Genomic DNA, 13,427 nt, shown 5'->3' with positions numbered 1-13,427 from the left:
TCATGGCACTTGGCAGATGCAGAGTGTGGCAGAAACTGGATCCCTTGGCACAGTCTGTGTGAGACACTCACGTGAGTTAGAAGCACTGCCAGTTTCTCAGTGGAGTTTTTAATTTCCATTAACCCTGCAGAGGTGGATGTGGGACTGTTTTCCACAGGCACACTTGCACCCCAAGCAAAACAGCCCCACAGTGCAGCTCTTGAGAAGGGTGGTGGTGATGGCAAGACTTGTGAATCTTGAGTTGAGCTTTTCTGACCAGGGTGTTGCTTTCCTCTTTGTTTTCTGAAACATTTGGACTAATGGAGCTTGCAAGATATTCTGAGAGAGCCAGCTTATCCTTAAGTTTTCCAAGCCATTCAACGGGCTGCAGAAATAAGTTATGGTTTTAACCACATCCTTGCATTAGAAAGGCTTGATTCCCAGAACTGAGGAATGGGTAAACACACAAGTAAAACTGCAGAATATCATGACAGAGAGCTTTTTGCTTTTATGGCAAATGCAGAGAAATACTTCATTTGAATAATGCAGAACTGCCCCCAGCCCAGCTCTCTGCAAATGCATCCTGTGAGCAAAAGTGACAGCAGGTCATAAACAATCTTAAATTTAACCTATTCTTATTTCTGCCCTATGCTCTTCCTTATCCTTAATTCTTCTGTAGTAATTGCTGCTGTACTTTCCCTGACTGACTTCTGGTTTTCCAGCTGAAAAATTAATTTTCTTCTCTAACATGCCTGAGTATCTTTGGGAGAAATTCACCCACCAGCAGGTTAGATCAGGTGCAAATAGGGAAAAAATGTATTCATGGAAGTTGCCATCACCTTCATTGTTGGCAGAGTCACTACAGTGTTAGGTGGTGTCACTGTGGTAGGTGGTGTCAAAATTCTATCAAAATTCCCAGGGCTACAAAGCAGCTGTGCTTCTCTAGAATTCAGTACAATTATGTATTTGAAATAATACTATTCTTACATTTAATGTATTTTTGGTTCTATAAATCATTTTGGTTTTGATGTTCTAGGGAAATGACTAGATTTTAAGGATATACTTCAGCGTTTTGCTGAATTACAGCTCCAATCTTTAGGAAGTAGAAACACAAAATTACTTTCCACCAGACTGAGTTCTTACATTTACTTATGTTGAGATCTACTGAAGGAAAGCATTCCATTAAATAGTGATGCTTTTATTGCTTTGAAAACATTTTCTGGATAGAAGAGGCTTTTTGTTTCTCTTTTTCAACATTTTGGAAGCTCTGTATGCTTGTAGTGTTTACCTATGTTGATTTCTTGAATAATAGGGATTTTTCCTATTAACAGTACAAAAGTATTTTTAGTACTGATTTAATTTCAATCTGCCTTATATATTATATATTGGCAGGCTTATATATTTTCAGTGTCTCACTCAGGAGATTTTCAAGGACGTGAAGGATAACATTTGTTGCTAATTTAAAAACTAAGATGACCTTGAAGTTATTGAAAAAAATTTCAAAAATAAAAAAAGGAGAGAGAGAGGCTAATTTATGGTCCTACAAAGAGATCTGTGCAAAATCAGGATCACAGACAGGATATGGAACAAGCAGGTTCTTAAAATCTTGTAACTTTTCCTATAGTAATGATTATTTCTGAGAGGTTTTATCTCAGTAGCATCATAAAATGAACACCAGCAACCATCTGTGCATGTTTTCCTTATCAATTATCCATCCTTGTATTCTGATGTCCAAAGCACTTTAAAGAGTCTTGTGAAATTTATGGCATGTAAAAGGCATATAGTTCCAGTCTTTCATAGGATCTGAAAAACACATTTTCATTGTTCTTCCACTTCATGGCTCAAAAGGCTTTTATACAGTGAAAAAGGAAAAAAATGAATTTAAGCTTAGCATTTTGAATAAAAATCTTTTCTTATGCACAACACAAAAAGTAACAATGAGAAATATGCCACGGGGTAAAAGGCCTACAGCATAACAAATGCAATCAGATAGAAACAAAAGACTGAAAGAAAATCCAGATTTAATAGAAAGGGCATTCTGGGGCAGGTGGGTGGGGGGGAATTCTATGTCCCTTTTACTAAAAGGGATTGATATAATTATTAGGAGAGATTCTTTAAAAGAAAAATACTTATTTTTAATATGCATGTGCATGTATTTTCATAACATTCTGAGATGACTAGAACAAAGTAAAAAAATATGGATAATAATCTCATGGTTTTATGAAATAATACTTTGTAGATTTTTCAAAGGGATGTTTTTATTCTAGTTTTCAGAATACTTGGGTTTGTTTTCTCACTTTTTTGACTCACCTCTGAAATTTCTGTGTGCCATGTTCCACATTTACTGTCTTGCTGTCCAGGCTGACATACACATTGATGTCACCAGAGGCTTAATGCATCTTGTCAAATTCTAAACACACTTGAGTATTTATAGCTTTAAAAATCACCAGGAATTTACTTTTACTGGGTTTAAATTCCAGTTGGGAGTATTATTATCTCTTTCTTATCCTGCAGGAATATCCTAAGGGAAGGAAATGCCATCAATTTAGATCTGCAGCTAACCAAATGGAAATAGCAGAGAGTAGTTTCAGGAATACTCTCTAAACTTTGCAGTAGAGGGATGGTGTGTATTTAGATTAGTGAAAACATCCATATTTTTGTCATGGTTTTTGCTCAGTGAATCAATGAGTTTCCCTTCTGTTGCCTCTTGAAAGTCATGCCTTAGAGCATGTCCAGAGATTAGCAATCCTGCTCACAATAACAAGGCTGTCAGGGGCTGCTCCTTTGGAAATGTACGCTGTCTCAATATTGACCTATTTTACTTACACTGGCTACTTTTTGCTATTTGTGGTGATTATTCCCTTTTAATGCAAATCAGTTATGGCCTCTCCTAGATATATTATTCTTCTTTTATTTATATACTCTTAAAAACACTGGAGTAGTTTTTAAATGGGAGAGAGAAAGATAAGGAAAAGAGAGAGAGAAAAGGAAAAAGAGAAAGAGGGAGTGAGAGAGAGAGAAAGAAAAGAAAGAAAGAAAGAAAGAAAGAAAGAAAGAAAGAAAGAAAGAAAGAAAGAAAGAAAGAAAGAAAGAAAGAAAGAAAGAAAGAAAGAAAGAAAGAAAGAAAGAAAGAAAGAAAGAAAGAAAGAAAGAAAGAAAGAAAGAAAGAAAGAAAGAAAGAAAGAAAGAAAGAAAGAAAGAAAGAAAGAAAGAAAGAAAGAAAGAAAGAAAGAAAGAAAGAAAGAAAGAAAGAAAAAAGAAAGAAAAAGCTGCTGTTTCTTGAGCCTATCTGAAGAAACAGGGATAGAGAAAGAGGAATATACATATATGGCACTATTTGCTTATTTTAAATTTGTACTTCACAATATTGTGTTCCAAGTGAGGGAAAGTTCACACCCTCTCTGCTGTCTGTGGTAGGGAATTTTGTTTTCAGTTGTTACAGAAGTTCATAAAAATACATAACTCTAAAGCTGCGGTAGGAATCTCTTCTGGTTTCTGACAGTAGTAGATATTTCCAGAAATACACAGCAGTGTGCCTTGCAGAAAGATGTGTAAGACAGAATAAAATCTCATTCAGTTGTTGTGGTGCTATATACAGGACAGTTGATAAAAAATGATAGTAAGAAAAGTAAATCTTAGTTTTACTGTGGTTCTTCACTTCTATCTCCCCATTAGCAAAAAAAAAAAGAAGAAAGATCTTTAAAATAAATACTGCAATAAACATTGTCTGACTTGACTATAATTTTATAAAGGTAATTGTGGCATAGCTAAAAAATAGTTGCAAGCTAAGATTCTAAGGAGGTTTTTCTTGTGAAATGTTCTTTGTCTTGATTTGATAGCCTTATTTTCTTCTCATTATACACTATTCTTTAGAGGAGTGCAGAACTTTAGGTGATCAAATTGGATTTGTCAGGAGTAAACTCAGACTCGCTTGCACTTTTCATTGCCTTTTTATTAAATCAGCATTAAAAAATAGCAGAAAAGCCCCTTAAAAGTATTAAAAGTGTCTGTTTATAAGAAGCAATGAAGTAGTTGCCAAATTCTTCACATGTGCTTCAGATTATTATAACAATCATACCTTGTGCTATAAAATGTGGGTGTTCCACCATGCCAGTTTGCAAATCACCAGCAGCTCACAGGAATCATGTGCACAAAACCAGAGAAAAGCTGGTAGCCCATGGCTTGGACAAGTGTACCCTCTCCTGGATTAAGAGCTGGCTGGAGGGTCGGGCCCAGAGAGTGCTGGTGAACGGAGCTGCATCCAGCTGGCGGCCAGTCACCAGTGGTGTTCCCCAGGGGTCTGTGTTGGGTCCAGTCCTGTTTAACATCTTTATTGATGATTTAGATGAGGGGATTGAGTCCATCATCAGCAAATTTGCTGATGACACCAAGCTGGGAGGGAGTGTTGACCTGCTGGAAGGCAGGAGGGCTCTGCAGGGGGATCTGGATAGACTTGAGAGATGGGCTGATTCCAATGGGATGAAGTTCAATAAGGCCAAGTGCAGGTTCTGCCCTTTGGCCACAACAACCCCCTGCAGTGCTCCAGGCTGGGCACAGAGTGGCTGGAGAGCAGCCAGGCAGAAAGGGACCTTGGAGTACTAATTGACAGGAAGCTCAACATGAGCCAACAGTGTGCCCAGGTGGCCAAGAAGGCCAATGGGATCCTGGCCTGTATCAAAAATAGCGTGGCCAGAAGGACCAGGGCAGTGACCCTTCCCCTGGACTCTGCCTTGGGGAGGCCACACCTTGAGTGTTGTGTTCAGTTCTGGGCCCCTCAGTTCAGGAAAGAGATTGAGGGGCTGGAATGGGGCCAGAGAAGAGCAACGAGGCTGGAGAAGGGACTGGAACACAAGTGCTGTGGGAAGAGGCTGAGGGAGCTGGGGGTGTTTAGCCTAGAGAAGAGGAGGCTCAGAGGTGACCTCAGCACTGTCTGGAACTCCCTGAAGGGAAGTTCTGGCAAGGTGGGGTTTGGTCTCTTCTCCCAGGCACTCAGCAATAGGACAAGGGGGCACGATGGGCTCAAGCTCTGCCAGGGGAAATTGAAGTTGGAGATCAAAAAAAATTCTTTCCAGAGAGAGGAATCAGACATTGGAATGGGCTGCCCAGAGAGGGGGTGGATTCCCCATCCCTGCAGGTTTTTCAGCTGAGATTGGCCGTGGCACTGAGTGCCATGATCTGGTAAAGGGAGTGGAGTTGGACCAAGGGTTGGACTTGATGATCTCGGAGGGCTTTTCCAACCCAATCCATTCTATGATTCCATGATTCTAAATCTAGCCCAGCATAATAACAATATGCATTAAGTTATTTTACTAGGAGATGGCATACCATACTACAGCACTCTGCCTCTTCAAAGATGCCTGGAAAAGCCCCAAACTGATAGCACTTTGCATCACAGATTTCAATTTCTTCTTGAAGGTGATTTTTTTCACCATTAGGTCCTTGAGCATCCCTCTGTTTCTCGAGTCGTTCGGCACTCATTGTGAGCAAGAATTTTTATCATGGTAGATCTGTGAAGTCTTAGAGATTCTTACCACAGGGTAGCCGTTTGAGAGGAAACTTAAACTTTTCCTGTATTTTTGGCGTTGTGTGATGTGCATACCGTGCTCATACTGTGGTGACCAAAAAGACATTTCCAAATGAATGTATAGAAGTAAAAATAAGAACAAGGTGTGGCATTAATACTATGGTGCTTGTTAAAAGTTTATGTTTTCCCCCCTCCCCCCAGCATAAGGTGAAGGCAAAAAGGACTCTGTGGATCTACTGCAAAGGCTGACAGGGAACCTAAACATTTCTACTTAAAACATAAAAACCTGAGGTTAAATAAAACATGTGAAAATGGGAAGGCAAAGGACTTGTGTAAGGAAGGTGTTCTGTGTAAAACAGAACAACATTAGGCCACTTCTGTATAATCAACACTGAAAATTAGTCCTGTTTTGATAGCTGGATTTTAGATCAGGAGTGGTCAGGGCTGGGGTACATCATCCTGGTGCTGAAACCGTTCAGAACATGGGGCTCTTGTCTCTACACTTTGCTTGCCTTTCACATACACCTTGTTTTGAGAGATGCGACTTGCAGCTCCAGATCTGTGCAGACCTCAGTAGCTCAGGCTTTTGCTGTGCCTGCATGAAGTGTGTGACCTATACATGTGCCTGTGACCTTGGTGCAGTCAGCACAGCCATTCTGACTGAACTCCAGCTGACAGTCTGTAACCTGACCATAGTCATTGCCTCAAAGACTATCCTATTCCACCAGATTAGCAGATGTGGGACTTCCAGCCCAGCTTTCTCAGTGTTTGAATACTAGGAAGCAGCAGAAATAGTCTGATGTAATAACCTGGTAAAGTTAGCCTCCCAAACTAATTAAAAATAACCCAGACTTGCCACAGGAAACATATCTATCCTTTGTCCTCCTGTTTTTAATAGTAAACTGAGCATCAGTTTCTGACAAATCACTCTAATTTCCTACAGAGAACATTACTGATTATCAGTCAGGGGACATAGAGGTAAAATATGTGATTTATCCATCTTGTTCAGTATTATTATTTATTCCTCTTAATCCTGCACATTTCTCCACAGTTCTGCCCATAACTCACAGACAGATGCAAGGCTAGTGACAGACCTCGTATAAAGGACTATCATGAAATTGTAATATGGCTGGGCCACCACTGTCCTAGTGGAATGCTTCAGCTTTGGGCTGTAATCAATGTTGCATAGTCAGTATTTGATATTTACCTAGTCATTGCCAGGAGAATGATCGTGTGACCTGGAATCCTTTAGCAGCTAGATAATGGTTTTTGGGGTTTTTTTGTTTGTTTGTTTTAATGATTTCCTGCAAACACAATGAGAAGATCATGCCAGGAAACTCATAAATTGTTATGCACTGCTTCCCACATGAGGCACTTTCTAGCAAGGCAGTCATGCTGGCTGGGTGCTCGATGCAGTGGCAGAAGATGTTTTTGCTCTGTGTGACTCTGAAACTTTTTGCACAGGGTCTTCAGGCAGCACATGAATGTCATTGCACTGCACCAAATACCCCGTTTCCAGCAACTGGTGAAAGAACACAAGCTCTCACTTACCAGCCATGAATAAGCCTTCTCATGCCTGTCTCATCTTTATATCCAGAGCATGTTCAGGCCACCTTCCTCACTGGGACAGTTGTGGTCTGGCAATCAGTCTGAATTCTGTTTATCAGATGTGCTTGGACAGGAGGAGGGCGTTTTTAAATTATTTTTTATTTATTTATTTTTAATTATTCCATGAGAAATAGCAGAAATTGAAATTGAATTTTTGTCTAGAAGAATGAAGACTGTTTTCTGAATCCAGAATAATGGGTTAAGCAAAATGAAAAAAAAATTATTAGGTTGTTCTGCTCAGTCATGACAGAACATGTGACTCTCTCAGCCCTCCAGCCACCTGTATGTATATTTTTATATAACTTAAAATATCTGGTTTCCTGACAACAATTTCAGGACTGGTTAAGCATGAGGATTACACATTATTCTATTCTACGCAGGCATGTTGAAAATAAACCTGTATCAGTTCTGAATGAATGTGAGTTACCATGGCACGAGGCAATTTGTGAGATGCTGTAAACAGCACTGTGAACTGTTTATAAACCTGTTGCCTGCCCACCACAAAACCCACAAATCTTCCAAGCAAAAAGCCAGTAATAAGATGGGCAGTTGTTCTAATAGTCCAATAGGACTACTGGGTGTTCATAATACATACACCACTTTCTGTTGCTCTCTGTTTCATTGTGTGTGAGCACTCACAATATCCCCATTATGGGTGCATGTTCTAGTGACCTGTCCTGGAAAAAAAAAATCTTAAAGAGCAGATTCTTGAAAAGACCCTAATTCCTTTTTATTTGTGTAGCCTGAGTGAACAACTCTTACAGCTGAATAATTCGTACCCTGAGGAGCATTCTTGAATTACTTTGCATTAGTCTAGGAAAGTGTGCCTGTTCTTTGCCTGGGTTTTTTGCCCCAGGAGAAGACTGGGAGAACAAAGGTTGTCAGTCTCCAAGAGGAGAGCTTGGGCTTATGATCGCTGCAATTGAGGCTTTCCCATTGTACTGCTGTTATCAACACAGCATAAAAATAAAATCAGATCATTTGACCATATGATTAGTACGTTCCTGTTGAACTCTAGGTGACCTTAATCTTCAGGCTTTTTACAAAACACCCATGTTTCTTAAGATAAAATTCCTTCCTTAACATTAGGTGTTTCTTTGGATGCTGAAATCACCTAAGTGGTTTGCTTGTAGGGTTTTAATAGGATGGATTGGGGCAGGCAAGAAAAGATGGATATGCATGATTGTGAAGACACATTTGATAGCCAAATTTGCAACATCCATATGAAGTTTAACCATGTAATTGTTAATTTATATTCCTTGTTGAAACACTTTGTGTGTTTTCTTTTGCCCTATTAGTGTATTGCAGGATTGAAAAGGAAATATTTGCAATTATGGAAACAAGTAGGAATTTCTGGATTTGTCAAAAGTTGTAAGTTTACACTGAGCAAGCTTTGCAACTTCCTTCCGGGATTCAGACAGTTGTTCATGGATTTAAACTGTGTTTTTTTAAGTTAGCAAGACTTCTCTCTGTGAATGGAATGTCCCTGCAACCCTAACTGGTTTTTTATGGTATAATCACGATGAGGAGTTTGGACAATTAAGAGGCTAGAACTTGCATTTACTTCTTATTTTAAAATGCTTTTCTGTGTCAGAACTGGCACGCACAGATTAAGTCCAGTCTGCCTGCCAGGATCCTCGAGGATCAACTGAGGAATAACTGCTTCCATTTTATAACCTTTCTTTTTTTGGTTTCACAGCTGACTCACACCATCTTCAGCACTGTGACACAAACCGTAATAAAACTGCGGCAATTTTGTTTTCCTTTCTGCCTGTTTAGCGTGTGACAGTGACCACTGGGGCCCCCACTGCAGCAGCCGCTGCCAGTGCAAGAACGGAGCACTGTGCAACCCCATCACGGGCGCCTGTCACTGCGCCTCGGGGTTCAAGGGCTGGCGCTGCGAGGAACGCTGTGACCCTGGCACCTATGGGAACGACTGCCACCAAAAATGCCAGTGCCAGAACGGAGCCACCTGCGACCACGTGACTGGGGAGTGCAGGTGTCCACCAGGATACACCGGTGCCTTGTAAGCAGTGGGGGTGTTGTTGGGATATACAGGTTTTTCAAAGAGTGCTGGTGAGGGAAATTCAGCTTAGATTAAGTTTTAGGCAGGGAAGCAGGTTTGGGCAAACTGCATTGCAGGGCACATCCGTATGTGCTGCTGAGAGAAACCCCCTTGACTTGGGCTGCTCAGTGAAAGCAGCAGCAGGAGCTTCTTTGTGGCCATCGTGAAAACAGTCTGGAAAATCACATTACAGAATCAGCTAAGGTTGGAAAAGACCTCTGAAATCACTGAGTCCAGACTTTGACCCAACACCACCCTGTCTACTATACCATGGCACCGAGTGCCACATCCAATCTGTTCTGAAACACCTCCAGGGATGGTGACTCCACCACCTCCCTGGGCAGCTCATTCCAATGCCCAATCACTCTTTCTGTAAAGAACTTCTTCCTAATGTCCAACCTAAACCTCACTGGTGCAGTTTAAGACTGTGCCCTCCTGTGCTACTGCAGGTTATCTGGGAGTAGAAATCAGTCCCCACCTGGCTACAAGCTCCTTTCAGGGAGTTGTAGAGAGTGATGTTGAAACATGGAATTATTTGGCTTTGTCACTCCAGAACAGATTTTGAACTTTTGTTGGTAGCAATGAATGAGCACCAAACTGTGTATAAAGAAGTAACTTAAGAAGAAATAATTCCTAGAGTGTTCCTAAGGTTTGTTGTGTGGATGCTGTGCAATGTTCAGTGTGCATATCCTGGTGTTGCACTGCTTTCTGCTTCACGCTTTTGGTGGGGAAATTTATTGACATTGTTAAAAACAAAGACTGGAGTGTGTGCTGAAGTAATGGTTGTCCCTGTGGTCCACCACGCCTTCCAAACTCTCCCATCACCCCAAACTCTCTGCAGCTGTGAGGATCTCTGTCCACCAGGAAAGCACGGCCCGCAGTGTGAGGAGAGGTGCCCATGCCAGAATGGAGGCGTCTGTCACCACGTCACTGGGGAGTGCTCCTGCCCGCCAGGATGGATGGTAAAAGCACTTCTGAAACCCACACAACCCCCTACAACTTCCATATTTTCAGATTTTGGGCAGCAGAGGGTAGCAAATGAGGATAACAAATGCAGTCTGCTTGTAGTCAGGAGTAATGAGAAACATATTTTAGCATAAGGGTCTGAAATAAAATACTTGCAAAACCATCTGTTACTGAAAGTTCCCCAGTTCTGTGCTGCCTTTTTAACTATATGAGATTCTGGGAAGCAAAAGGCATGAATTGTACTGTGACAAGGCAATATCCATTAGATCTTGTCAGGATGTCATTAATTTTAAGATGTAATTTGATATTATAGGGAGGTGACACCCTTGAGGTTGGTGCCTGTTTTCATATGTACAGTGAGCATGGCAAAACCTCAAAACCCTTAGATACTGTGCCAAATGCAGAGGAAATGGAACATCACAACTTGGTCATTATCTTTAGAATTTCCACCCTTTTATGAGAGGGTAGGGAAAGAAGAGCTGACCTCAGAGCTGCAAGTAGCTTTCCCCACTATCAGGCTGCCAACTTGAAGTTGGCCAATGATGAAATTGGAAGGTGATCAAAGCACAAATAAATACTTTAAGTACATTTGCTGATAATATTGATCATGACTATTTGTTAATTATATGTTCTGTTTAAATGTTCATTTTGTGTGAAAATTCACATTTACTGATCTTCTAATTACCGAGTGATAATTGAGATATTAGATAACCTGTGGCGGAGGTCAGTTTTTGAACAACTAGAGAGAAGAGCTACAAAATATAATCTCTGGCTGTGGGTTCGAAAAGCACCACTCACCTGACTACCTAGCCATGGCCATTATTACTTTTTATCTCTTTTTATGTTAGAAGAATGAAATTATTGGTATAAAATACAAATGTTTGCCTAAATTCTTGAATCCATTTATCTGCCTGAACACAGCTACTGAGAAATGAGATAACACATAAAGCAGTGAGGGAAGAGTTATACCAGTGTGTGTCTTAACCAATAAATTACTGCTCAGCGCCTTGACTAATTTTCCTTTACAAGTAATTATTTAAACATAATTTATAATTTTAGAACTTTCAGTTCTCTGAAAGACAATTTTGTCAGTATAACATTTTTTCTTTTTTCTGTAAGGGAGGTTTGAAGTAGCCAGGTACAAATTCTGCAGTATCTTATGTTAGATGAGTCTTTTGTCTGATAAAATGCCTGTAAATACATTTGAAATAGCTTCTTGAAAGTCTTAAGATCTGATACTCCACTCAGTACCCAGCTGTAATTAATTCCAAGGATGTGAAAAGCATTGCAGAAATTCAAAACCCATTGAAGGGAGCAATCATCCTACCTAAGATTCTAGGATATGCTGCTTTAAATGAAGTTACAAACAGCTTTCATCAGGGAAAAAAGCCAACTTATCATAAAGTAGTATAATTGGGGCATTACAGAAATTACTGATTCCTACAACACTGGAGGGCATCCCCAGTATCTTGATATATACTACTCCTGGTAAATAAATTGGGAAGAGCTTGACATCACTTAGTCTTAAATATATAAGTGTTTTCACGGTTGCATAAAGAGAGTGTTTTTCATGAGCTTTTACTTCCAAAATGGAAATCCTAGAAGATTATTCCTCCAGTGCTGGAACACACTCCACATTTGAAGCTGAGGAGAGTTTGGCATTTCCTAGATCAGCACTGGACAAGTAACACAATATCTCCTCAATCTTCCTTCATTGCAATCCTTTCTTCCTTGTCCATTCAAGCTGTAATCCCAAATCTAACATTAAGATTTCTTTTCTGCACACATAGGGCATGGTCTGTGGTCAGCCTTGTCCTGAGGGTCGTTTTGGGAAAAACTGTTCCCAGGAGTGCCAGTGCCACAACGGAGGGACCTGTGACTCAGCAACAGGTCAATGCCACTGCAGTCCGGGTTACACAGGAGAAAGGTGAGGAAAACTCATTTTTACCAGGCTGCTGAGCCTGAAAGAGCCTCTGCTACAACAGTGAGGGTTAAGAACCTGGTAGAAAGAAGAATTAAAGTATCTGTGATGTGATTAAAAGAGCTGATTTTGATTATGAAATATTTCCATGTCACTTAGCTGAAGCTGGGTTGCAAGCTTAACATGTGTGAGTGTGTGAAAGAACCCTTCTGTGAAGGAACTGCTTAGTTTCAGTATTTTCCTGCTGCGGCCTGTGCTCTGGCAGTTCCTGTGGGTCTTTGCTTGGGTGGGTTGCAGAATGATGCAGCTCGGGTTGTGGTGAAAGCATGAGGAGGGAAGCTCGTGGTTTTGTGCAGATGTCTGGCAGTTGTGGCAGCAAGGGAGGCTCATTCAATTCATCTTCAAAAATGGGCAAGCTGGGGACGTGTCTCCTAAAGTATTTAAATCAAATGGAATGAAACATTTATTTTCTGATCATTAACATGGTAGAGTGGAAAAATAATACAGTGACACATCATTTTTGAAGGCAGTGGAAAGGGACAAAACAAGTCCTTTTCCAATGTATATTTTAAACAGCACACATTTTCTGATGTCAGCAGCAGCTGGATCACTGGGGTCAGTCAAGGGGCTCTCTGCCAACAACTGTGGGTATTATAACCATATGCACCTCCCACATGAGTGTTCACAGAACGTGGTTAGTGCTGTGCCAGACATAAGGGGAAAAATCAAAACCACCTCATGAAGAAGAGAAATAATTAGTTCAGAGCCATTTTCATGTCACAATTATATTTGTATCTGAAAATACAGTGCAGAAGGTGGTAGATGTGTTTAAACAGACACAGACAATGCTGCAGGGAAATCAGAGGAATATCCATGTGAGTGTCTAAGCACTGCACTACACTGGAGTCTCTAAAAGTAATACATGTTTTGTGTTGTAATTTAAACCTGACCATCATCTGAAATGCCTTACAGGCTGCAGCATTTTGATCACTTTTCCAAATCTGAGCTCCATCTTTTCCTACAGAACAGGCTGTATTTGCACTTCTTTTGTTTTTCAAGATAGTCCAAGGGTAGGAATGGGTCAGTAGCAAGGCTGTGGACCAGGTTCTCATTTCATGTCAGTGAACTGGCAAAGGAGGGAACTGTTACAAGAAGTGTGTGGGCAATGGCTGAGGTAGCACATACACGCCAGCAGCAAAAAGGTGGTTTTTAGAAGTGGTAAGCTATCCTCCACTTCTGTTTGTAACTTCAACAGTGTTTGTCTGAGATTTTGGGGTGCTGGCAACTCCTGGAAGTTGGTCTTACAGCAAGGACTCACAGAGCATGTAACAGTTTCTAGGTGATCTTAGCTAATACAGGGGAAT

General features: G+C 40.6%; 1 protein-coding gene across 2 annotated transcripts in view; it reads left to right on the top strand.

Moving 5' to 3' along the window:
• The window catches only part of MEGF10 (multiple EGF like domains 10), an 86,363-nt gene that overhangs the window by 30,097 nt on the left and 42,839 nt on the right, over positions 1-13,427 (top strand). For both annotated transcript variants that reach the window (XM_071580840.1, XM_071580839.1), the window contains exons 6-8: positions 8,891-9,137; positions 10,018-10,138; positions 11,933-12,069. In XM_071580840.1, coding sequence (XP_071436941.1) covers positions 8,891-9,137; positions 10,018-10,138; positions 11,933-12,069 — 505 coding nt within the window. The remainder of the gene's footprint in view (positions 1-8,890; positions 9,138-10,017; positions 10,139-11,932; positions 12,070-13,427) is intronic.

The sequence above is a fragment of the Pithys albifrons genome, chromosome Z, assembly GCF_047495875.1.
Source record: "Pithys albifrons albifrons isolate INPA30051 chromosome Z, PitAlb_v1, whole genome shotgun sequence".
NCBI classification, from domain to species: Eukaryota; Metazoa; Chordata; class Aves; order Passeriformes; family Thamnophilidae; genus Pithys; species Pithys albifrons.
Note: the sequence above shows the minus strand (reverse complement) of the source record. Positions and strands in the feature narration are given on the sequence as shown.